Source organism: Mustelus asterias, chromosome 26, assembly GCF_964213995.1.
Source record: "Mustelus asterias chromosome 26, sMusAst1.hap1.1, whole genome shotgun sequence".
Classification (NCBI taxonomy): domain Eukaryota; kingdom Metazoa; phylum Chordata; class Chondrichthyes; order Carcharhiniformes; family Triakidae; genus Mustelus; species Mustelus asterias.
This window is the reverse complement of record NC_135826.1, coordinates 22853509-22880664: the sequence shown is the minus strand read 5'-3', so window position 1 is coordinate 22880664 and position 27156 is coordinate 22853509. Positions and strand designations below refer to the sequence as shown.

At 39.8% G+C, this 27156-nt stretch overlaps 1 protein-coding gene across 1 annotated transcript in view; it reads left to right on the top strand.

The window, feature by feature from the left end:
* Positions 1-27156, top strand: part of polrmt (polymerase (RNA) mitochondrial (DNA directed)) — a 102331-nt gene that overhangs the window by 32381 nt on the left and 42794 nt on the right. The window contains exons 9-14 of the mRNA XM_078198260.1: positions 151-390; positions 9419-10207; positions 11266-11388; positions 18447-18569; positions 19210-19389; positions 26132-26218. Of these exons, the coding sequence (XP_078054386.1) occupies positions 151-390; positions 9419-10207; positions 11266-11388; positions 18447-18569; positions 19210-19389; positions 26132-26218 (1542 nt within the window). The remainder of the gene's footprint in view (positions 1-150; positions 391-9418; positions 10208-11265; positions 11389-18446; positions 18570-19209; positions 19390-26131; positions 26219-27156) is intronic.

Below are 27156 nucleotides of genomic sequence, written 5' to 3'. Positions count from 1 at the left end.
AGGGCAAACTCAACATTCCTTCTGATTTTCATTGAATATAAATTCAAGACCACAGTTGGGCATTTAGAAACTATAATAATGCTATTGCAAGTCTCTGATTTATTTATATGTGGTAAAAACATAATTTTTAAAATTCTATATCAATTCTAGTTGTACAACTTCCTGCCTCGTGAGTACTGGATGAAACTGGAAAGAGAGATGAATTTAGGTCCTTCACTGATAACTGAAGATTCTCTCTGGCCACATTTTCTGATTGTGCACTTGGGAACTCATCTAGTGGATCTAATGGTTCGTGAAATTAAAATCCCCATATACACCCAAGACCCAGGTCATGAGAAGAAATTTATTCCTGTCTTGTATCACATGTACAGCTTTCGCAGTACCAAACAGGTGAGGCACAAAGTCCACGGGTTTTCTGTAGTATTTGCATAGATATTGTACTGTCATTTTGAACAATCTACATTAACTTATACTTAACTAGGCAAGTGTTGGTCACAGCCAAATTATCTTGTGTTTGTATTTTTCATGACGTGGGTAAGTGGAGGCTTACTGCGAAGAAAGAAACATTTGTATTTATATATCCAAGATCTCCCAAAGTGCATTACAGCCAATGAAGCACTTTAACACTTGTAATGTAGGAAATGTAATGTAGAAAAAAACAGCCAAATTGTGCACAGCAAAGTCTTCCAAACAGCAATGACAATAAGATGATCTTGATTGAGGGATAAATATTGGCCAGGATGCCAACTCTTCAGAAAAGTGTTGCAGGATGTTCTAGGTCCATCGGAGAGGATAGATAGGGCTTCAGTTTAACATCTCGTCTGAAAGATGGCATCTTTGACTATGCAGCACTATGCAGTGCGAGTGTTAGCTCAATTTTTGTGCTCAAGTCTATGGAGTTTGATTTGAATCCACAACCTTATGACTGGAGTTCTCCTCAAATTCCCCCAGATGATTGTCACATGAGTGTTTCCAAACTTTCCCCTCAAACACACACATTTTAAAATCTTCTTTCAACCTATGTTTTCCCTCAGCTATTTTCATCAAGGATCCATCTCCACATTTTCCAACTATCCTTTCAAACAAGGCTTTCTCTCAAATGTTTACCAAGGACCCACCTCCAGGTTTTCCAACTCTCCTTTAACTTTTCCTTTGACACAAATTGCCACGCGCACATCCAAACTTCTGGACAAAACTCAGGTACTCAGTCCCCAGCAGAATGCTATTGTTCCCAATGGCTGGAAATAAGGACACCAAATGTACGATTGTTTCAGATGTCTGCGTTTCCCTAGCCAACTGCACCCAAATCTGCACTTTCAGCTCCGTCTTTAGCTTCAGTGTCTAGTACCCTGCTGTAATGGCAGTTCATTGTTTCCTTTTTATTTCAATGTTCCTGGAAACTTCTCTTTATTCCCTGGTTTCTAGAACTAACTGCTTTTTAGCTCCTCTGGAGCTTGCTTTCGTGCCCATGACTCCATTGTATGGTTTTCCTGCTTCTAGTAGAGCCTAAAAGCTGTTCACTCTCTAGCTTCCTAGCTCCACCTGCCTATAGATTCAGTTTAAAACGCACTAAAGAAAGCATTTCCCCTAAAGGTGTCCCTAGTTACTCAGCAACATCTCATTTTTTCTCCAAGTTCGTGTCTACTTTTCCCATCATAAACTCTCACTCAGTACAATAGAAGCACAGTTTGAACTGAAACCAAAACCCTTATGCATACAAGCATCTTTGTCTAACATGAATCTAACTAGCGTTGGAAACTTTCCTACAGAAAATTACTAAATTAAACCAACTTAAATCTGTACCTTCTAATATTTAACAAAAATATAGATTACTCAAAATTCGAAAACTAACATGCTTCCTGCCAAACATATTTGACAAACTGTGACAAAGGTAATTTGCAAAACAGCTATTGTGAAATAGTTCCTTTTTGAATCTACATGCTGTTAGGATGTCAGTTGGATATCTGTAGGTCTCCACAGTGGAACAGAATAAAATAAATGGCTATGGAGGAATCCATTTAGAGAGTCATATTCTTGATTCATTTCCTACTTTATGTATTTAGGGCCTGACTAATCTAGTAGGTAAATGGAATAAAACATTTCATGTAATTGTGTTAGCCCCACCAAATAATTCAGAAACTGGTGTGCACTCTTCAGTTTGAAACTGACATATTTTAAACCTTCTGCCCTTCTTTTGTATAGGAATGTTATTCTGTTCACTGAGAAGTGCAAGAGAAATTGCAATGACACTAGTATGGTCAGAAACTGACAAAGCACAAAGCTATGGAAGCATGTTAAGGCTGTAATTTAGTGTGTCATGGCCAGATTAGGAGAGGTGAATTGACTCCTCTCTTTGTCCCACTCCTTTATTGGTTATAACACCAGGTTTGAATTTTAAAAGGTGATATTGTCAATTTTATATATATATATATAAAACTATGTATAGCTAGGTTTAAGAAATGAGCCAACCAGGTGTATAGTGTAGCGTTTCGAGGTATAAAATCCACATAATTTAAACAAGCTTTGAAGTTCAAATTACTAATTTCTAACGCAGGGATCCTCAGTTGTGCTTGACCTACAAGGTCCGAATGACGAGCATTTGTGAATTAAACAAGATTTATTGAGTAAAATGTAAATATATTTAACAAAAAGCAGTGAAGGTGGCTTAGATACTCTATCCACAAGGACCCAGGATTCCTTGAAGGCTGACAGCACAGGCGAAGTCTGTTTCCTCCTGTCTCTGAAACAAGGATGAGCTATGTCTCAGAAGAAGTATACCATTGAAGCGATGGTGAAACTGTGCCAGTGAGTGCACTAATTCTCTAACTTTTATCCCCACAACTCACTATACAGCGCTCCCTTTTTTTGGAAGTGTTCCAAATTCAGTCTTCCTATTGGCATAGGTTACAAATCATCTCATGTCACCCCAGCTTTAAGGGTTGTAAACTGAGACAGAGTTACTTCCTCAGACCCTGGAAGAAACCATTCCATGACAAACATGGCATGTTTCCTCTTGATACCAAACAGCCATAAATAAAGTCACATTCTCTTGCCAACATTTCTTTCTTAACCCAAGCCCCAAACTAAAGCTATTAGGATCAACAGTTAAGACCATTTCCTATCATAATATCAGAGGATGAAGGTTTCCCCTTTGGTGTAGATCAGTTAAAACATGCATGGTTTGTTTAACACAAGGTGTCATCCTAAGCTCACACTGTTTTAGTCATTCCTTCAAACTGACTTAAAAACAAACACCTAATCATGTTTTGGCCATTAAGATAGCTCCAGCTCAACTCAAATGAGCTCCGTCATAAAACAATAAAACAAGTTTGTTTCTTCACACCATCTGCTTTTCCTGTTTCCCCAACCATCTTGACTGTTAATTGCCCAACAATTCAGAACTGAACGACTTAATTTTAAACTGTGTTTACAGGATAAAATCCACAGATATTACAGATTATAAAAATTAGTATTCTAAAATCTTACACAGTTTCATTAAATTAACAAGTCAAAAGATAGTTTTATTCTGAAAGCTCACTTTTAGTTTATTAGTGTCGCAGGTAGGCTTACATTAACACTGCAATGAAGTTACTGTGAAAATCCCTTAGTTGCCACACTCCAGCGCCTGTTCAGGTTTCCTGAGGGAGAATTTAACATGGCCAGTGCACCTAACCAGCATGTGTTTCGGACTATGGGAGGAAACCAGAGCATCCGGAGGGAACCCGCGCAATTACGGGGAGAACTTGCAGACTCCGCATAGAGAGTGACCAAAGCCGGGAATTGAACCTGGGTCCCTGGCACTGTGAGGCAGCAGTGCTAACCACTGTGCAACCATGCCACCCCACTTGGATAAAGATGCAGAAAATATTAACAAATATGTCCAACTATCCACTGATGCAAATCAGCATACAACCAACTCCTCCTCCTCCTCTCCACACACCCCCCCCCCAAGAGTATCACATCTTAAAACTTGGCCAAGCAAAAATTAACGTCAAGAAATAAAGTATTCCTAGCTTGTCCAGATGCTTGTTCACAGCTGAAAGGTCACTTTCCACAGTAACTGCCAGTACTTTGGGGGGTTTTCACTGGGGCTGTAGAACTGATTGATGTGCTTTTCTCTTGAAGACAGTGGTGTTAATTCAGAATCTCACGTTAAGAACTCTTGATTTGCAGCATTGAACTCTTCCGGTAGTTTTTCTAATTACGAACAGCTCAACTCAGTTGAGAGATGTCTTGGAGAGAGGGGGGGTATAGCTGTTGCCCCATGGCAGTATCTCTGACTGTTAGTACGAATCTTGTGTATTTTACACCCAAGAGCTGGATCAGGTAACCTCTTTCCGATTTTAATGTGGTCTTAGCTTAGCCACGGTCTCTGAGACCGTGCAAATGTCACATAATGGCTGCTTAGGCTAAGGTCCTTGGGGCAGCAAAATTTTTCATTTTCAAAAAGTTTATTTCACATGTTTGTGGGTCCAGCTGATGATATTATAAAGTAATATATGTTCAGCCGGTGAAGTTATTAATTAAGGTAAGGAAAAACTTCACACAGCAAGTGGTTTGGGTCTGGGATGCACTGCCTTGTAGTGTGGTGGAAGCATGGAGGCAGGTTCCATTGTGGCATTCAAGAGGGCATTAGATGATTATTTCAATAGGACAATATGCAGGGTTAAAGGGAAAAGGCATGATGCTCATTCGGAATGCCGGTGCAGACACGATGGGCCAAATGGCCTCCTCCTGTACTAACAACTTTTTGTGATTCTGTGAAAATGCATCTGCATTGCACCTCCATCTCACAGAATGAAATGTGACTTGTGGACACTTAAGTACAAGTTGCCAAAAAAGTGTAAAAAAATAAGAATCATGTGCACACCTATTCACCCTTTAAGTCTAACAAATGCAGCTATACTCTTTAACAATTTTGGTACTGAAGTAATCTGAGCAGAGTTAAATTCTGGACAAAGCATCCGCTATCACAATTGTTTCATTCTGCAGTGTGGTTAACCTTTAAGTGCAAAGGTTGAAATAGTGAACTCCACTGAAATGGCCTAGCATTCTGGGTTTTAAATTTGTCTAAAGGTTAGGGGATTGTGGTCAGTATCTGTGAAGGTCTTCCTGTATCCATGGCGAACATATACTTCAAAGAGTTTAAGAGCCAGTAACCACCCCAGGGTTTCCTTCTCCATGGTGGTGTATTTCTTTTGATGCTGATTTAACTTTCTGAAGAAGTATTCCACTGGCATCTCTATGCTTGACCTATCTTCTTGGAGCAGGATGGCACCTACCCCAGGCCACTAACATCAGTAGCTACATTGAAGGGCTTGTTGAAGTTTGGGGTAGCCAGCACAAGTTGATTGATTAAGATGGCTCTTAGCCTCTCAAAAGCTGCTTGACACTACCCTCACCACCCCTCTTACATTTTCTTTCTGTAATAAGTAGTCCGTCAGTGGATTGGCCAAAGGGCTGAGGTTTGGGAGAAACTTGTAGTAGAAGCCACTCATCCCTGAAAAACACACAATTTCCTGTTTAGTCCTGGAGCCAGGAAAGTATATCAATGCCTGCACTTTTGCTGTTCATGGCAAAGCCTGTCTCTGACCCACTCACTAGATGCCCTAGGTAGGAACCCATGTTTTTTGCAAACTTGCTCTTTGCAAGATTTACCACTAAATCAAATATCTGTGATCGTTCGAAAAGGGCTTCCAGCTGTTCCAAGTGGCCCCTCTAGATGTCACTGTATACTATAAGGTCATCAAAGTACACAGTTGGGGAGCCCAGCTACTAACTGGTTTATTTCCCTCTGGATGGTGGTAAGGGCATTTCTTACTCTAAATGGAATAACCCGGCGTTGGAACGAGCCTTCTGACATGACAACGGCCAATATTTCTTGAGCCCAGGATGTTCCAGGAACTTGCCAGTATCCTTTTAGTGGATCTATTTTTGTTTTACATGTGGAATTTCCTACCCTGTCAATACAGTCCTCCAGGTGAGGAATTGGATAGGAGACCACTTTGGTCATTGCATTAACACTTCCAAAGTCAATGCAGAGTTTGGTTGAGCGATGGGTCTTAGGCACTAGAGCGACTGGGGGACAACTTTGGGTTTAGTCAGGTTATTTTCCAACATGTACCAGATTTCTGCTTTCACCTGGGCCAGTTTTCCAGTACTTGGGTGATAAAGGTGTGCTTTATGGGAGAGGATTCTCCTATACCTGCATCAGGTATGGTGAGAATTGCGCACATATTTTGTCCTTGCAGGCTCATTTAAACACTATGAGCAGCTCTGCCAGATCTCCTCTCCGAGGAGAGCTCGGTTTTAAATCTCTCTGATAGTTCAGTGTTAGCTAACTGGACAATAGGGGGTTCAGTTTTGGGAGTTATTCAGGCCCCCTTCTGCCTCAAATTCTATCTCTTTTATCCTCCACTATTCTCACTGCCTGTCAGACCTGTGCTTGTTTATTCTCTTCCTGACTGTGGCCCTGTTTCAGCATGGTGATGTGCTCTTTTTTGTCTTTGTTTTGGGGTATCAATTAAATAATCCACCTCGCCAGTCATCTTTGTTACTGTACATAGGCCACTGAACTGGGCTTTGAGTGGTTCACCCTCTTAAAAATGCTGGCTTATGCAAATTTGGATTGTACATGTCTTCATGTGCCCAGCCATGGGAGTTTGTGGGCTATCCTCAATATCTTCTTGTAGTACTTGGGTAACACCACTATCTGATGGGCCACTCTTTGCCCACAGGTTTGTGAGAGAGTCTCCACTTTCTCATTAGTGTCTCATTTCTTTATATAAAAGCATTCAGGAACTCCCTAGACTTCAGCTTCAGTCTGGACAGTTTTTGCGATTTTTTAAAAACCCTGGATCAGCTTGCTGGGCCTCATTTTAATCATTAATCAATTGCTCATTTTCAGCTTCATTTTAGAGACAGATACTTACTTTTACTGAATAGAATTAGTACAACAATATCAGTCGACTGAGATGGCAGAAGAATTCCACTAGATTTCACATTGAAGTGGTTGATAGAGTTGCATTTGTCCTGGATTTTTAAAGGGGAAAAAAAAAATACTGGAAATGTAAAATAAAAAGAGAAAATTATAGAAATGCATGCTTGCCCATTCAGCATCTGAAAGCAAAAAGCATTTTGGGGAGTTTGATATTTCATCAGATTTCTCTTTTGGTCCTATATGTCTGTCTTCAAAGCAGCAGAAGTCCACTTGTTATTATTCCATGCTTACAACTTGGTCCTATGTGTTAATTGTACATTAATTGTGTGTATTTGCATGCAGGTGGTGGGTACTAACTTGAACCCCTATAAATGACCACAGAATAAAACTGTGCTTGTTGGGTTTGGGGCTGTATTTCTAAACAACGTGTAAAGATTGGTTTTAGTTCCATCTTTCACCACTTGGCTCTCTGGAATTGAACATTGTCTATTATACTTTTAGTTTTACTCCATCATATAACCACTTAAACACAGTCTGCATCTCTTGCTTTTTTTTATTCATTCATTGGTTATGGGTGTTGGTAATAAGGCCAACATTTACCTTTTGAGTTATTGATTGCTTTCTTGATGTGCTACAACCTATGTGGTGAAGATATTTCTGCAGTGCTGTTAAGTTGAGAGTTCCAGGACTTTGACCCATGATGATGAAGAATTAGTGGTCTGTGGCTGGCGTGATGGTGCCTGGCCCATGTTGTCTTCTTCAACCTTTCACTTGTTGAAAAACAACTCATGGGTGAAACATTTTGTTATCTTGCATCTATCATACTGGAATGTTTTGCATATATTCTGCAAATAGGTTTTGTATGCAGTTCCTTTCCGATCATCCCCTTTGTGGACTGTATTAAACTCCCCATGATCATCCCAGTACATATCTTGTTGACGATTGTTCTTCAGTATTTTGGTATTCTTGAGGCGGCATGGTCGCACAGTGGTTAGCACTGCTGCTTCACAGCGCCAGGGACCCGGGTTCGATTTCCGGTTTGGGTCACTGTCTGTGTGGAGTGTGCATGTTCTCCCCGTGTCTGCGTGGGTTTCCTCCGGGTCTCTGGTTTCCTCCCACATTCTGAAAGATGTGCTGGTTAGGTGCATTGACCCAAACAGGTGCCTGCGTGTGACGACCAGGGGAATTTCACAGTAATTTCATTGCAGTGTTAATGTAAACCTTAAATAAACTAAACTTTTGTTTCCCTCAGTTGGTGCTTGCTATTACAATGGAAGATCAAGTCCGTATGCAAAATGAGAATGTTTCAACTGGTGTCATGATTATTGAACCGCTTTAGTTTAGCTTCTAGAACAAGGACTTCCCTCATCAGTAGCTGAGTCCATATTCATTTGAAGAATATCGTTCATTAACTGGGCATATAATGTCAAATGGTGAAAGTTTGTGGGACAATGGAGGGCTATTCATCATAATTCGTGGGACATGGGTGTTGTTAGTTGGCCAGAATTCATTGCCCATCCCTAGTTGCCCTTGCAGTTGAGAGTCAACCGCAGTGCGGTGGCTCTGGAGTCACATGTAGGTCAGGCCAGGTAAGGAAGGCAGATTTCCTTCTCTAAAGGACATTAGTGAACCAGATGGGTTTTTCTGGCAATCGACAATGATTTCATGGTCATCAGTAGATTCTTAATTCCAGATATTTTTTATTGAATTCAAATTCCACCAGTTGCCGTGGTGAGTTTTGAACCCGGGTCCCCCAAACATTAGCTGAGTTTCTGGATTAATAGTCTAGCGATAGTACCACTCGGCCATCGCCTCCCCTCTAATTATGTGCATAATTTGTTATAATCCAGAATATCTGTGATTCGTTTTAGTTCAATTTAAAGTCTAGTCCTGTTGGAATGTCTGGCTGGTGAATGTGGAACTGGAAGACTTATGGGACTAGGCCACTAATACAGAGTGACATTCAAACAGTATAGGAAGCTGATTCTTGGTGATGAATATTGATTATGGGGACTTCTTACTCTCCCCCTCCACTTCTATCACTGATATCTATCATCTGTTGTTTTCAGTTGGCTGCTCAAACAAAATGCATAATAGAACAATGCTGCAAGGTTTTGGAGTGGGAGAAAAAATTGGCTATGTCCGCATTTCTTTGCAAAAGGCACCTTGCCATGTAGTAATGGGACTTCATAATCATAGAGGAATGGTGTGAAGAGAAAGATGTTTGAAATTAAATTGATTAAGGACAAAGAAATTTGTACGGAAATCAATTTATATAATTTTATGTACATTTGTGAAAGGTAATAGATGATGTAGGGATAATTCTGTTCTTTTTTAATGTAAATGGTGGAAATCTGAAATTGAAACAGAAAACATTGAGAAGTACACCCCAAACCATCCACGTTTGGGGAAGAAAACACAAGTTGGGTTAATGTTTTCAGTACAAACCATTTGTTATGATGCCTCTTTTTTTTGCAGATTGGTTTCATCAAGCCACATCCTATTCTAATTCAGATCCTTTCAGAAGCTGCAGAGACGACTTTGATTTTTGACTCCTCTGTCATGCCCATGGTGTGTGCTCCCATTCCATGGACTTCGCCTAAGTTTGGAGCCTATGTTCTGACACCCACTAAATTAATGCGGTGCATAGAAGGAGCTCTACAACATCAGTTACTTTTGGAAAAATGCAAGAGTAGTGACTTGCATCCAGTGCTAGATTCCCTAAACCAGCTTGGTAACTGTGCTTGGAAAGTTAACAAACCAATGCTCGATTTGATTATTTCTATTTTTAATGACAAAGGAAACGAGAAGCTGGAGATACCACCTCCACTTTCAGAAGCTCCAAACATGCCCAAGTCTGATCCAAAATCTGAGATTAGTCCAGCAGCCAAATCCGTCTTGAAAAAGAAGATAGCTTGGGTGAGGAAAAGAACAGCTGAAATGCACAGCCTTCGAATGGATGCACTGTACAAGCTTTCCATTGCCAACCATTTGAGAGATGATGTATTCTGGTTTCCTCACAACATGGACTTCCGAGGAAGAACTTACCCATGCCCTCCATATTTTAACCATTTGGGCAGTGATGTTACCCGTGCCGTTTTGTTGTTTGCAGAAGGAAAGCCCTTGGGCGAACATGGGTTAAATTGGTTGAAGATTCATCTTGTTAACTTAACCGGCTTTAAGAAAAAGTGCTCCCTCAAAGAGAGACTTGATTATGCTGCTGGAGTAATGGACAACATCTTGGATTCAGCAGATAACCCATTAACAGTAAGTGAACATCAGTTCAAACATAGTGATTTACATTTCTGCATTTGAAATTAAATGTCAGTCTGCACATTTCCTGGTTTCGCATTCTACGTGAAAATTGCAACAAAAATTGACAGTGAAATGTATTGCTTTATTTTATATGGATCCGAAGTAATTAAAAGGGATTGTTATTTCTATGAATGATGTGTTCCAATGCAATTTTTTTGATTTGTCTTCACCAAACTCTGAGAAAAACATCCATGATTGTCAAATATTTGCTCCCATTAATTATTTTATAACTCTAAGTGACAGCCAAAAGGACGCACATTTGTGTATGCATTTGAAGTTGGCAGTGACCATATTCACCTTTGGCTGAGATGATTCAAATAACAGCTCACAAAACCTTGCCCACCGGTGGAAAAAGTGATGAAAGCAAGCAAATACATAAGACCAAAAAGTGAAGAAAAGTATTGAATACCTCCAATGTATTTAGACATTGGAGGCTAAAAATTGGAATGTTGGCTTATTTCTGTGCAATAATGGACAGGATTTTCTAGCCCCACCAACCGCCAGGGTCATCTAATCCCACTAAAAGTACATGGATTATTGGCTGCGCCGCCAAGTCTCCTGCAGTGGGTCAGAAAACCCCAGCCAATGTTAGTGTGAAAAATATGTCCTGTATGTACATTCTAAAGGCGCTGAGCTATTGTGAGGAGAGTCTTATGGTTTGCTTATTTGTCTCATTAAAAACTGCCAAGTGATTTAAAATGTTCAGTTGCAATTACACGGAAAGTTTAAATATTCAGAACTTCACTCATGTGGGTTGCATTGGCATCTAAGCCACTCACTTACATTTATTTTGTAAAATAATATAGTAAAATGTATGCAGTTTTAAATGATGAATAAAACCATGTTCCAACATAATGTAGTTCAACGTAGACATTGTGTTTGAATTGAATAGTTGAAAGCATTGAGTGCCCAAAAACAGAGGACTACAAGTGCATATCATTTGTCCTTGATTAACAGTGTTTACATAAAATGATGTGTCTCTGTATCTAAGATGCTTTTGCTTTTCCAAGGGGAGGAAGTGGTGGATGAATGCAGATGAGCCTTGGCAGACATTGGCGTGCTGCACAGAGATAGCACATGCTGTGAGATCGCCTGATCCAACCAAATACATCTCTTATTTCCCAGTACATCAGGTCAGTCTTGATATATTTAGATGAACATACAGTTGCTTTCTTTTCCCTCTACACAGGCAGCTGAAGTTACTTTAAACAACGGGCTGGTCTACTTTGGAGGATTATAACAAGTTTTCATTTGTATAGTGCCCTTAATGAGATGAAATGCCCCAAGGCATTTTACATGAATGTTGTGGAATAAAACTTGGAACACCAGATCATGTGGATAGGTATTAAACCAGATGATCAAAAGCCATGCTAACAGGTCAGGTTCTGAGGGATGCCTTAAACGAGGGAAAAGAAGAAGAGACACGGATAGATACTGGGTGGAAATTCCAGAGCTTAAAGGCTGCCAAAGGCAGTGACTAAAATCGGAAATACTCAATTGACGGAGCACAGAGAGGGGGTTGTAGAGCCGAAGTAGTATTAAAATCGTAAAAAAGAACTGATGGCCTAATAAATGTTTTATTGTTTACAATGCGTGACACATTTTACTGAACAGTTGCATTTAGTTGAAGGTCAATGTCAGTTGATTTCCTTTCAATTTCCGAAAGTGATATCATTGATTGCGATGTATAAGTCGACCCTATTTTCTTGGCCTCAAAAATCATGTTCTTGCATATACACAGTTTATAAGTCAACCCTGGCTTTAAGCCGCACGTGATTGCATTAGTAGTCAATCTCAGTTTTTCACCCCACTAAGGCCTTTGGGTGAATAGCCCAGTAACATAACCAGTATGCCACCATGCAATTATATGATTGGTTCATCAACAAATCAGTGAAGTGATTGCATACTGTTGTCCCACTATGAATGACGGCATATTTAGATGGTGTATTTCCAGGATAAATATTTACACAGGAATCTTTGAGTTGATAATAAATGTTGATATTTGGAACAATGGAGCCAGTTCATGTGATTATAACATCAGGTATCTGAAGTCAGGCCAGATGGTGCAGGATTAGCCTGCATGCTGAAGTTGAGCTAATTCATGCACCATTCATGTATGCCTCATGCCATTTGATTCCAGAAAAGCATTGATTGATACCAGTCGTAATGAAGCCAGCTCTCCTATTGGAGAAGTTTTCTTGATGTAGGGAATAGAAAAATTAGGATATAACTTAAAATAACTATTTTTTGCTCATAATATTGTATCCTTTGTAAGTAAATTGAAGATTTACTGGAAAATGTTCACTTTCTGAAGTTGGAGCAGTGCCAAGAGTTACCAGTTACCCAATTCCTATTTCCTAGGATGTCCTTATTCATTTTCTTTTGGTTAATGTGGAACGAGCTGTTCCTTGAACAATTTCAGATGCACCATTTAATATCTTCAACAGTGTAAAAATGCTAATAGTTAATCTCGGCATAGTGAAGTTTGAAAAAAGGCAGCTGGAGCAAAGGAGATCGTGATTAATAGACTTTGTATAGAAAACTGAGAAACATATTGCTTATAAAGCAAAGTACGTAATTGGAAGTACGTAATTGGAATCGACTGCTGAGCAGTTACATTATCTTGCATGTCAGTTAGCATCTGGTAAAAAGAAGTAGATTTTCTCTTTACTGATTGACCTCATACGTATTTCAATGCTTTTTCTAATTTTATTTCAGATCTCAAGATTTGCAGGGGTTTTTTCTCATTATTAGTAATGTCAGTTACTGGGGAGGCAATGGTCTAGTGGTATTATCGTAGACTAGTAATCCAGAAATTCAGCTAAGGTTCTGGGGACTCAGGTTCGAATACCACCACAGCAGATGGTGGAATTTGAATTCAATAAAATATATCTGGAATTAAGAATCTACTGATGACCAAGAAACCATCATCGATTGTTGGAAAAACCCATCTGGTTCACTAATGTCCTTTAGGGAAGGAAATCTGCCGTCCTTACCCGGTCTGGCCTACATGTGACTCCAGAGCCACAGCAATGCGGTTGACCCTCAACTGCCCTCTGAACAAGAGCAACTAGGGATGGGCAAAAGATGCTGGCCAGCCAGCGACACTCATGTCCCATAAATGAATTTTTAAAAATTTGTTGGGAGTTGTATTTCTAATAGCAATGTAGGCAGGGAACCACCATCAAAATGCAGGACATCATCATGGTGAAAAAAAATCATTTTGGATTGGTAATTGCAAGGTTGAATTATAAAAGGTTGGAACTAGGGGAAGTAAGGCTCTCATAAAGAGAGTAAGAGCTGATACAATACTTGTTTTGTCTTTGATAGATTTCTGCTAGTTGTATGCTTTGAATTGGTTGGCCTAATTTTCTGATTCAGAACAATTGTAATAACTGAAAAATAGAAGATTTTCACAGTAAGTTCATTACAGTGTTAATGTAAGTCTGCTTGTGACTAATAAATAAACTTTATTTTTTGATGTCGTAACCATGATCAGACTTGTGTACTTTCACTGAGCATTTGTCATTGACATCGGAGTTACCCAGTTTCACGTTTCCACTCATTTACTGACAGATGACATGTAATGAGTTTAAATATTTTTTAAAATCTAATTTGCTTCATAGAGAGTTGATGAAAGGACAAAGATGATTTTATTTAGTTGATTAATAGTGGTATTGGTATTAGTATAGAGGTATTTAAATGGGTGAGCAGGCTATCTTCGATTGCAAGTAGTCTGTTTGGAATATGAAATTCCGTTTATAAAAGTGAACATGTAAATGTACTGTTTATGTATTTGAAAATGAAGGTGGTGATTTTTTAAAAACTCTATGATTTGTCTTTAGAAATGGTTCAGTACTGTAGTTAGAAATTGTGACTATTTTAAATCTAAAGCATGGCTACACATAGAATGAGGCAAATACTGTCTTCACAAATCAGACATTATATATTGTTAATTATGTATGGCAGAGCATCCCAATGACCTTGTGGAACCTACAACAGAAATCCACAAAGATCTAAGTTTTAATATTTTTAAAAATAAGTAGACATGTGGCCTTGTGTTCTTTTAGTTTTCAAAATTAGTGCTATAATATTATAACTTGAACAAAGATTATATATCCTACAGCGTTAATTGGCTGCAAACATGTTTTTGTGCGAAAATGTAGGCTAATCTTTGCAGGTTTAATATTTTTATAATCATGAAAGTCTTTATAACATGAATAAAGCAGAATGAAGGTGTTAGCGGTCACAGTGAAGGTGTTAGCGGTCACAGTGAAGGTGTTAGCGGTAACCGTGAAGGTGTTAGCGGTCACAGTGAAGGTGTTAGCGGTCACAGTGAAGGCGTTAGCGGTCACAGTGAAGGCGTTAGCGGTCACAGTGAAGGCGTTAGCGGTCACGGTGAAGGCGTTAGCGGTCACGGTGAAGGCGTTAGCGGTCACGGTGAAGGCGTTAGCGGTCACAGTGAAGGCGTTAGCGGTCACAGTGAAGGCGTTAGCGGTCACAGTGAAGGCGTTAGCGGTCACAGTGAAGGCGTTAGCGGTCACAGTGAAGGCGTTAGCGGTCACAGTGAAGGTGTTAGCGGTCACAGTGAAGGTGTTAGCGGTCACAGTGAAGGTGTTAGCGGTCACAGTGAAGGTGTTAGCGGTCACCGTGAAGGTGTTAGCGGTAACCGTGAAGGTGTTAGCGGTAACCGTGAAGGTGTTAGCGGTAACCGTGAAGGTGTTAGCGGTAACCGTGAAGGTGTTAGCGGTTACAGTGAAGGCGTTAGCGGTCACAGTGAAGGTGTTAGCGGTAACCGTGAAGGTGTTAGCGGTCACAGTGAAGGTGTTAGCGGTCACAGTGAAGGTGTTAGCGGTCACAGTGAAGGTGTTAGCGGTCACAGCGAAGGTGTTAGCGGTCACAGCGAAGGTGTTAGCGGTCACAGCGAAAGTGTTAGCGGTCACAGTGAAGGTGTTAGCGGTCACAGTGACGGTGTTAGCAGTCACAGTGACGGTGTTAGCGGTCACAGTGACGGTGTTAGCGGTCACAGTGGCGGTGTTAGCGGTCACAGTGACGGTGTTAGCGGTCACAGTGACGGTGTTAGCGGTCACAGTGACGGTGTTAGCGGTAACCGTGAAGGTGTTAGCGGTAACCGTGAAGGTGTTAGCGGTCACAGTGAAGGTGTTAGCGGTCACAGTGAAGGTGTTAGCGGTCACAGTGAAGGTGTTAGCGGTCACAGTGAAGGTGTTAGCGGTCACAGTGAAGGTGTTAGCGGTCACAGTGACGGTGTTAGCGGTCACAGTGACGGTGTTAGCGGTCACAGTGACGGTGTTAGCGGTCACAGTGACGGTGTTAGCGGTCACAGTGACGGTGTTAGCGGTCACAGTGACGGTGTTGGCGGTCACAGTGACGGTGTTGGCGGTCACAGTGACGGTGTTGGCGGTCACAGTGACGGTGTTGGCGGTCACAGTGAAGGTGTTAGCGGTCACAGTGAAGGTGTTAGCGGTCACAGTGAAGGTGTTAGCGGTAACCGTGACGGTGTTAGCGGTCACAGTGACGGTGTTAGCGGTCACAGTGACGGTGTTAGCGGTCACAGTGACGGTGTTAGCGGTCACAGTGACGGTGTTAGCGGTCACAGTGACGGTGTTAGCGGTCACAGTGAAGGTGTTAGCGGTCACAGTGAAGGTGTTAGCGGTCACCGTGAAGGTGTTAGCGGTAACCGTGACGGTGTTAGCGGTAACCGTGACGGTGTTAGCGGTCACAGTGAAGGTGTTAGCGGTCACAGTGAAGGTGTTAGCGGTCACAGTGAAGGTGTTAGCGGTCACCGTGAAGGTGTTAGCGGTAACCGTGACGGTGTTAGCGGTAACCGTGACGGTGTTAGCGGTCACAGTGAAGGTGTTAGCGGTCACAGTGAAGGTGTTAACGGTCACTGTTAAGGAGTAAATAAAACAGCAGCCTGTTGTATCTACACATATACAGTTAAACAAAAACATCAGGAAGTTGCTGTCTAAGATGCCTAGCTCCTCCAGAAGCTTCACTCTTAACAGCACCTCGCTGAGAGACTCATCATTCAAATACCAAGAATATGAATTTGCTGTACTTACCCACTAGATATCCACTAAACATGGTAGAAAATGTTTGAGCTTATCTATCCCGGGAAGGGATTTTAGTGATCTTAATTAATACCAAACAATCCCTGTGGTACTGAAAATTTACTTTTAAAACTTAATTATTGTTGGAGCTGTAAAGAACTTTTAACTTTTTGTGGTGTATTTTATCTCTATCTTAATCTTATCTTCCTTTCCCTCTTTGTCATTCTCTTTGCATACTTAACTTCGTGTTGAATTAAACATTCTAACTTACACTTCCTGGTTTAAACTCTATGTACCTCCATGACAGTTCTATCTGCCTGATTGGTTGAGGAGATATACCATTGCTTGCCCTGTTCACACAGGTCCATGATCCCCCTGTCGAGGGCATCCCACTATTTTGACTCTCTAAGTCACGGTGCAAATGCACAAAGAATGCCTGTGCATAAGTGCAACACAGAGTGAGTGCAATTTGTTCACAGCTGACTATGAAATCTGGGCCCACATTTGTAAGAGAGAAAAAAAGACACATCAGTTTATATTTGATCACACGCTTTTAACTCTTATTTTACATTCCATATATTAGAAAGTGTGTTAAACTGAGGGGGGAGATCGTCTTTGTTCGTTGTAAATCAAGTTAGTTTGAATTGTGAGGGTTCTAAACTCCGAATGTTACGTCAACAGAAAATGTAAGCATTCTGTTAACACCTGGGAGACATAGGAATGGAGAAACAATGGCAAATACTTTTCTTCAATCTAATTTGAAATTCCAGGCACCAGCTCTCCATTTGTGCCAATCTGGAGGATCCTTTCTGGTGCTGACAAAGACACAAACTAACCCCCAATGCTTACAAGGCCCAGGACTTCCCCCAACTACCAAAGCACAGGACTCCTCCCAGTGCTGCTACAAGATCTCTGCCTCCAGTTGATACCTCTTGTATACCACTTTGTTTTTATTCTTAGCTTTAAAAATGGCAGGGGAAAAATTAAATACAAAGTTAAAGGAATACAGACGCACAAAATGTATATATAAACCCTCCTTCACATTGTAATAAAACACCAAATTATCTGATTTACCATGAGCAACATGGTTGATTTATTTGTAATTTCATTAAAACAGTATATCTAGCATGCATCTCCTGTGCGTTACACTTCACAATCGTATTTTGTGTTGAATTAAATTTCTGTGTCACTCCTCAGGTTAAGTACAATGAGAAGAAAAAAATTATTCTTTTTGATCTGGACTCTGTAATTTACCAGAGAAGCACCGAAGCAGTATTGTTATAGATGTGTTTGCACTTGTGTATGTACATAAAGAAAACGTACAGACATATAGGGAAAAAACATTTTCTTAAGGGAAAGTGGTGTGGTGTTGCAGTTAACCCAACAATAAGCAGAATTATTTGAATAGACCTGTATTAGACAACCAGTTTCACACTAATGGTGATTAAGGCAGGTGCAATGTTTGCATAATTGTTCCACAAAGATGATTCTGGAAAGTCTAAATTACTCAAGCCCTTATGTGTATTTACTCAGAGATATTCTATTTCTTAAAAAATGGCCTAAAATATCATGTTAGTTATGTAAGGTAACCATAATTAGCATTGGTGAAATGTCTCATTTTCTTTTAGCTAATCCATCTCCTGGGGGCAGCACGGTGGCACAGTGGTTAGCACTGCTGCCTCACAGCGCCAGGGGCCCCGGGTCGATTCCTGGCTTAGGTCACGGTCTGTGCGGAGTCTGCATGTTCTCCCCGTGTCTGCATGGGTTTCCTCCAGGTGCTCTGGTTCCCTCCCATAGTCTGAAAGATGTGCTGGTTAGGTACATTGGCCATGCTAAATTCTCCCTCAATGTACCCGAACAGGCGCCAGAGTGTGGTGACTTAGGGATTTTCCCAGTAACTTCATTGCAGTGTTAATGTAAGCCTACTTGTGACACTAATAAATAAACTTAAAACATTGGTTAAAAAGTCCATAAACTGGATATGTTAAAACAAAAATACACAGAACCACAGAATGTAATTTATATCGTGCATTAGTAAGCTGTGAGTTTTTTAAAAGCTCACTTGTGTCGTGCAATCAACAAAGACAAATCACCCAAGTATTTTACCTATCATTTAACAGGATGGATCTTGTAATGGTTTGCAACACTATGCTGCTCTCGGACGTGATGTGATTGGTGCAACTTCTGTGAACCTAATGCCCTGTGAAGTACCGCAGGATGTTTACAGTGGGGTAGCACAGCAGGTCAGTGAACAGAGTGGATGAACTAGAAGCATTCTCAGTGGGTGATCTATTTGTCAGTCACAGTGCAGGCCTCCTAGTGGATGGGATGGCAGTACCTTCCTAACAAGCAACAGTAGTATATCGCAATAAGTGTTAACCTTCGGGATTATGCTCATGTTCTACCAAGTCACAAATAATCCAATTATTGCAAGTGCTAGGTAGTTTCTACAGTGTTTAATTCGAGCAATACTCTAGATCCATGTTCAACAGTGGTTATAGAAGCCCAGAAAAGATACAGCATAGCCAAAGTGTTTCAGAGTAGTTCTCTCCATCAGTAAGCAAGTACACAATGAATGCAAGAGTGAGGAAATATTATATTGAAACCATTAAAATTTCAAGATATGATTTTGTAAACAATAATTGATAGGGGCATATGAATTTTAAAACTAATAAAGAATTGAATTCGTTTTTTAATTGTAGCTTTACTGTAATTCTTAAATTATAGTAAGAAATACCACAATTAAAGAGAGTATCAGGGTAGACCAATAAATCAAGTTGAATCACTGTACATTACAGTGGTAGAGGCAGTAACATATATTGATTGTTTAGGCCATTACTTTTCTGTTGAATGTTATGCAGTTGCCTTGTGTTCTCCCCTCAGGTTGAGGAATTTAGAAAACGCGACGCTGAAAAAGGTGTAAGAATTGCTCAAATCTTGGAAGGCTTCATTAATCGTAAAGTTGTGAAACAGACGGTGATGACTGTGGTATATGGTGTGACACGATTTGGTGGGCGTCTCCAGATTGAAAAGAGATTGAAAGAAGTTGAAGATTTTCCAAAGGTACCAAAATAATGTAGTGGTTTTGCGCTCATGGGTAAAGGTTCAGCAATTATTCTGGGGTTTTTTTCTCAAGGGCTGAGGTGCCATGGACAAGTCTAGTTTAGTCCAACTGAAATAGATTTTTCAGACAAGAGTTTTACAATGGGAGAATCTGCTCATCAAGCATTTTGTTTTTTTGTTTTGATGCCAATTAAAAACTGTAATATGCAGCAATTTGGAAGTATTCCAATTCACAATGAGAGTACCACATAAACAGGATATAGTCTTGCCTTATCTTCTCACTGTGATTTAAGATGCTGCTCAGAATTGGCACAGGAATGAAAAGGGAAAAACAAGAATGCTGTGCATTCAGATACTCAAACTTAAAATTCTGGAAATGTTAAGCAGGTTAATTGGCATCTGAAAGAGAAATAAAAGTTAACATTTCCAACCCTGTCTCATATGACTCAGTGTTGAACCAATAATTAATAAAACACAAAGTATCTAATTTCAGACATGTGAACTGCTTTTCGCCTTCGAGTAAGCATTTTGCTTTGGTATCAAAGTCGATCTTTTACAGAGCCGTAGTTTATTTATTGAAAATAACTGTGAAAATAATCAGGTCTGTTGAAATGGTAACTGCAATAGGATGCTGAATTAAACAAAATGGATTGACTACAAGGTTCAGCCAAAAAAGTAACCATTTAGCAGAAGGTCACAGCTAATGTTATTTAATTAATTAAACATAATGGTTATGGACTTTTTATAATTTTCAATTTCTGTTTGTTTTGAAGCATTCTAAAATGTATTGAAGTGCATTGAGCTGCAATAAACTGTAAATGATCTGAAAATAATTTAAACTCGTGCATCAGCAACCCTGCTTGTGCAATATTTGTCAAGTGGCTAACTCGGAAATGTTTGATTTTTTCCCCCCACTAGTCAGTTAGCCTTATTCATTTTAACTTGACTGAATCGAGTCGACAGCAGAGTTGAACAGCTTAACTGAAATTCTTTGAATGTGACAATTTGCAACATACCAAACATCATGTCACAATGTATAATCATAATCCTCAAGATAATAGGCTTGAAGGCACTGTTTGCATTTCTCCAGATACTTTAATCTGAATTGGCTACGAACTTATGTATAGGAATAAAAGCTTACTAAATTACATTGCTCAAGGATGTTCTCATACTCCGTTGTAAATGCCACAGGAATTTTGCAGTCCTGTGCAACTAAAGTATATATTTTATTAGTAAAGCACATTTTCCATTGCTTAAGTGGATTGCATTCTTTATTTTCCACCAAAGTTTCATGGTCTGATGGTGTAATCTGGTTTTAAACAAAACAAAATTGTTAACAATGGAAGAGAAGGACTCAAATTTATTTCATGCCTTTTGTGACTCCAGGACGGCCCAAGCACTTCAAAGCTAAATAAATACTATTCAAGTGTAGCCACTGCTGTATATGTTCAGGGATGTTCCCGACACATTCTGTAAAGATTACAGGAGTATTACAATCCTGTGTTAAGAGTAATAAAAAGTAGTTCACAGAACTGCAGACATGGAAGTAAACGGAGACAAGGAGCTAAAACCTGACAGAGTAGTTCAGAGTCTGTTATAAAAATTGAAAAGTTTGATGACAATTTAATATATAGCTTTAAAGAAGAACAAGAGGAAAATGCTGGATGCAAAGGGGAAGAGCAGTATGTCATAGAATGTCTTGGATTCCAGTTCACAGCCATCAGTACCCAGAAACCAGATGCTTTGCAAGCAATCAGTAATGTTGTCCATGACAAAGTTAACCAAACCAAGCAAATTGTGAAACATTTGAGCCCATCACAAGTGTTAACCCAGGGTCCTGACTAGAAGTCCAATACAGAATTTTTAAAAAGCAACAGGAAAATTTGAAAACCAAGAACCAGAAACTGTTTTGATAGAGTTGGCTATCTCGGACTGAAATTAGTGAATGTTGCCAGCCAAAACAATGCGATTGTGAATGTCCAGTCAATGGACATTAACAATGTCTTAAAGCCAGATGAATGTATTGAGTTTTATGGGATTGCAAAATAAAAGTGTTTATTTGTGTAGAAGTTTGCATCATAAAATATAAGATATTGCTGTTATCCATGTAAAATATAACATGCTAAGCTATTTATGATGTTAAGAACTAGTTGTACCCAAACATTACTGTTTATAAAAACTTTACTACGTTAAACCTTTCTTTTTCCCAAGTTGTATCAGTTGGGGTAGGGATGGGGTAGGGTACCTTCAACCTAGAGACAAAACAGTCAGGAAAATTTGTAATTTTCTTAAAAGATCTGTGGAATTTGTAATTGTTTTCAAGAATATTTGAAATTATTTCTCAACTCTTTCATCAATTGTAAAGGGATCAGCTGTAATTTTCTTGGATAATAAGAAATACTAGTCCATATGACACTTAGATCATAGAATCCCTACAGTGCAGAAGGAGGCCATTTGGCCCATCGAGCCTGCACCAACAATCCCACCTAGGCCCTACCCCGTAACCCCATATTTACGCCACTGATCCCTCTAACTTATGCATCCTGGGACACTAAGGGGCAATATACCTGTTGGAGGAAACTGGAACACCTGGAGGAAACCCACGCAGACACAGGGAGAATGTGCAAACTCCACACAGACAGTGACCCAAGCTGGGAATTGAACCCAGATCCCTGAAGCTCTGAGACAACAGTGCTAACCATTGTGCTACTGTGGCCCCCTGAAAGCAGTACCAACTGGAAGGAAGTTAGGAAACAGACCCCATCCGGCCAAACACAAAGGAGAGCTAGAAGCAAAGGAGATGGAAGGTGAAGGCATGGATGAAGACACAAAGATAAAGCGGACTGAGACTGAAAGAAGAATATACTGAATAATTTTGAGGAGACTAAGCAAATCTCTCCCAGAAAGAAGCCGGGCTTTTTCTGTGCAAGTTGGTTAAATAAATGTTGAAAACCTAGAAAGCTGTGAATAGCTTAGAGATGATAAGTGTTACCAGTTGGTCAGTTGAAAAGAAACTCTGTAACACCATCAGGACTGTCATGACCTGAGAGAAAGAGGGTCCATAAAATTGTTCCTTGATGATGATAATCATACCCGTGGATCTTGGGGTGTGAAAACTTGTTGGGTAGGACTTCTGACCTACCTTGTATTAATAAAGAACATACTGTGGAACTGTGTAGCTATGTAATGTCACGCATGCAGAAGGGAAATGCTTATGACTGTGTGAGACATATGCTTTTGTATCAGAGTGAAATATTCCCTTCTATTTCAAGTATCATTTGCCTGTTCTTTCATGTTTAATTTAAGTTGGTTCTGATTCATGTTAAAACAAAAGTTACAAAAAGTGGAATCTAGTTAGTAATTTCATCATTTGGAGGTCATTCAGTAAATTTCGTTATTTTCATTTATGGTTTCCCCACGAGGATCGTAACACAAACATTCACAGCATACAAGTGCCAAGCAATGGCCATCTCCTATGAGAGAGAATCTGACCATCTTGCCTTGGCATTCCACTTGACATTCAACACTAAGTATCCCACCATCCACATTTGTTGAGGTTACCATTGACTGGAAACTGAACTGGAATTGTGGCTTCGAGAGCAGGTCAGAAACTGGGAGTTTTGAAGCCAGTAACTCTCTACCTGACTCTCCAATGCCTGTCTACCATCTTCAAGGCACAAGTCAGAAGTATGATGGAATATTCTCCATTGGCCAGGATGAGTGCGGCTCCAACAATACTCAAGAAATGCAATGCATCCACCTGTTGTATTCCATTCACTAACCTAAAACGCCTCCTTCCTCTACCACAGATGTACTATGTTCCACATGCACAGCAGCAACTCTCAAAGGATCCTTTAACAGCACCTTCCAAACCTCAACCTCTACCACAAAGAAGGATATGGGCAACTGCTGAGTGGGAATACCAGCTGCAAATTCCCCTGCAAGCCACACATCATCCTGACTTGGAACTATATCACCCTTCCTTCACTGTTGCTAGATCCAATTTTCACCTGATGTCCGAAGATGCGCTTTCCAGCAGGAGGTTGCTGGGTAACTGTTTTCTGCTCTCAATGTGGAAACACTGAAGCCAGCTGTAGGAGCCTACTGCCGGAAATTAAGATATTGTGTCATAAGCGCAAATAGTAAATAATTTAAGAGCTGCAGATAAAGGATGAAAGTAAATGACATCAAACTGGAAAATAATTCATAACTTCTAGCATGTTTACACAATCTGCAGCTACCTAATTTGATGTTGTACAAGGTTACTGTTTGTTTGTTCTCTAGATGACCTTTCCAGTATATTGCTATAGATATGAATAGTCACTTGGTAGTACAGAACATGAGTATTGCTGGAAAGAAAGGACATGATTGTTATGTATTAAATTGGTGTATGTTATTTGGGGATAATGTCCCTTCAAGAGGAGTCATGTGATGGGGTGGCACGGTGGCACAGTGGTTAGCGCTGCTGCCTCACAGTGCCAGGGACCCAGGTTTGATTCTGGCATCGAGTCACTCTGTGTGGATTTTGCACATTCTCCCCATGTCTGCGTGGGTTTCTTCCGGGTGTTCCGGTTTCCTCGCACACTCCAAAGATGTGTGGGTTAGGTTGATTGGCCATGCTAAGTTGCCCCATTGTGTCGGGGGATAAGCAGAGTAAATGTGAGGTTACAGGGATAGAGCCTGGGGTGAGATTGTTGTCGGTGCTGGCTCAATGGGCCAAATGGCCACCTTCTCACTGTAGGGATTCTATGATTCTATGAGTCACGTGAGCACTGAAGACCTCATCAGTCAGGTTTGCAGGCTTTAAGCCCAGTTTTGTTTCAAGCGTAACAGCGCACATAGTTACAATAAACTTCCCCCGTTGAGTTGTAGCAATCTACGAGTTTGGATATTATTTGTTCCAAATCGGCCTAGTAACTTGCCCATGTACATAATAATGATGTTCATGACCGCCATCATTCAATGTTGTAAAAACCCATCTGGTTCACTGTTCTTCAGGGAAAGAAATCTACCAATCTCATCCAGTCTGGACTACTTTTGACTCTGGACCCCAGCAATGTGGTTGACTCTTGACTGCCCTCTGAAATGTAGCAAACCATTTGGTTCAAGGACAGTTAGGGATGCACAATGAATGCTGACCTGGCTAGCAAAACCCACATCCCATTTAAGAATAAAGGAAAAAATGTAATAGCAACCCTTTTATCTACATATTGGGAATAGACAAGAGGTTGGGGGTTAAGGGTCATTTGATTGAAAACATTTTTTTGTGAAAACTGGCAAAAATGTAAGAGCTGACCCTAAAGAGGATCACATGGCAGCACCATCTATTTGGTCATACATGTCATTAAAACTGAATTCAACTGTGTGACTTACTGAATTCATTAGAATACAGATCAGAACCAAAACCCAGAGCATAATGTCTGATGTTAGATATGATTCTGTGATTGGGCAGTGCTTGCTGAACAATCCCAAGTGTATTAAAAATTACAATAACAACCAATTTAAGATTCATCATTTGGGCTCACACGATAGCTCACGTATGCTTGCTAGAAGCTACATATGTTCGTGTGCACAGACTTGTCCTCTGCAGGCAAAAGCAATCAGCACCCCTTTTCTCAGGCAGTATAAATTATTATTTCCTTTGAAACATTGAAAATGGGTTTGAGAGTAGGTGAATTGGCTCTTGGAGCCTGTTCCGCCATTCAATATGATCATGGCTAATGCTCTACCTCAATGCCATACCCTTGGCACCTTTACAGTCTAGAAAGTTATCTGTTTCCTCCTTGAATATATTCTTGACTTGACCTCCACAGCCTTCTATGGTAGAGAATTCAATTGGTTCACCACCCTCTGAGTGAAGTTTTCTCCTCATCTCAGTCCAAAATGGCGTACCCCGTATCCTGAGACTGTGACCCTTTGTTCTAAACCACCCCCCAGCCAGAGGAAACATCATCCCTGTATCCATCTGTCCAGCCCCGTCAGAATTTTATACATTTCAATGAGATCCCCTCTTATTCTTCTAAACTCCAGAGAATACAGTCGTAGTTAAATTTGACATTACTGTATCTGTCTTGATGAGTATAGGATAAAAAGCTTCGACAGCAATACACAGTAGATATGAGTCAGGATAATATACAAGTGAAGCTTGCAAAAGCTCTTATGTCATTTGTCAATGTACCATTTTTCTTTGCAAAGTATTCTGGATATCTGTCGCTCATGTTCTTTTACTTCACGAAGCAATCTTTTGGTGAGGAAACCTATTAAAATGATAAACTGTTGCAAAAAAATAAACAGTAAACATTTATAAATCTATGTAACTAAGCTTGCCCAAGTTGCTTACACAAAAACTCACTTTCCATTGAAAAGAGGCAAAATTATGTTGAAGGTAACACTTGACAACACATACTTTGATTCTGCAGTCAGCGTTCGATGTACAAAGTCAGATAAAAATACAGAATTCTGTGTTTGCCCAGAACAGCAGCGACGAATAAATAAAATTATATTAGGTAATATTGAGAAGATGTTTTTATCGATATTTTATTTTCAAAACAAAGTGAGTTTCTGGTGATTCACCACAGGAGCCTCATATGTCAATAAGGTCACGGAGCTTTACATTCCCTCTGGACTGACGTGCTGTAGATGTCCGCTTCATGTGCCTAATAAAGGTTTATTTTGCTTTGTGCACCAACCTTAATGAAAGTAGAAAATTAAATATAACTGCTTAACTTTATTTAATTTTCAGGACTATGTGTGGGATGCTTCTCATTACTTGGTGCAGCAGGTTTTCAGCAGCTTGAAAGAGATGTTTACCGGCACAAGAGGAATTCAGGTAATTTCACTGAATGCTATAGAATTGATTTCTACATCTTAATCAATGTGTTCATTTTTTTTTGGTTGCAATGCAAGGAGGGAAGGGAATTAAAGCAAAAATGCAGCTTTCCATCACTAATGTAATGATCTGAATCATCTGCTTTAAAGATTGTTTTGCAGGTGTGCACTAAAATATTGCCTCATTGGCTAGTTCCACTCCTTAGTGTGAACAAATGTTGAATATAATCTTTATTATTTTTAACAACAGATTGAAAAACGTACTGGCAGTGATGTGTCTGACAATTATTAAATTTATTTATTGTTTCAATACATTCAACTTAAAACTACATATGCAACAATATATGTTGCCCTACCTCTAGAAACTTGCATATAAAAACTTACTGGGAATTGTAATTGCCACCCAAACTTAATCATGGTATTGTGACTTAAAGATAACTAAATTTATGAGTGGGTGGAAGTTTGTGAGTCCTTTTATGCTATTTTGAAACAAGTCAACATTGTCTAATTCTTGCTTTGGGTGTTTTATGATCCTTGGGTGAATGTGCATCCAGCAATCTGTTCATTCATGTCCTGGTCTATATGCTCTTACATTTTCATTTGAGCAACCTTTGCTTCCTTTGTCTTAGTCTTCCTAAACTATATTTTTTTGTCATGAAGTATCATAATCAAAAGAGAAGATTTGCTAGTCAACTAATTTTTATTTACTTATATAGTTTAACCATAATTACAAAATAAGCTGATCTGCATTAAAATAATGTAAAGAAAAACATAGGTATATTTTCACAAACATCTCAGCACTCAATGTCTTTACAATGTAATAGAGCCATAAGTATATATGTATCTCTAAATCTGCCACTGGCGTAAAGCCAGCCATACCTGCAGAATAATTGTGGGAAATGAGGCTAGTTTTCATCAAATATCACTGCAGACACAGGT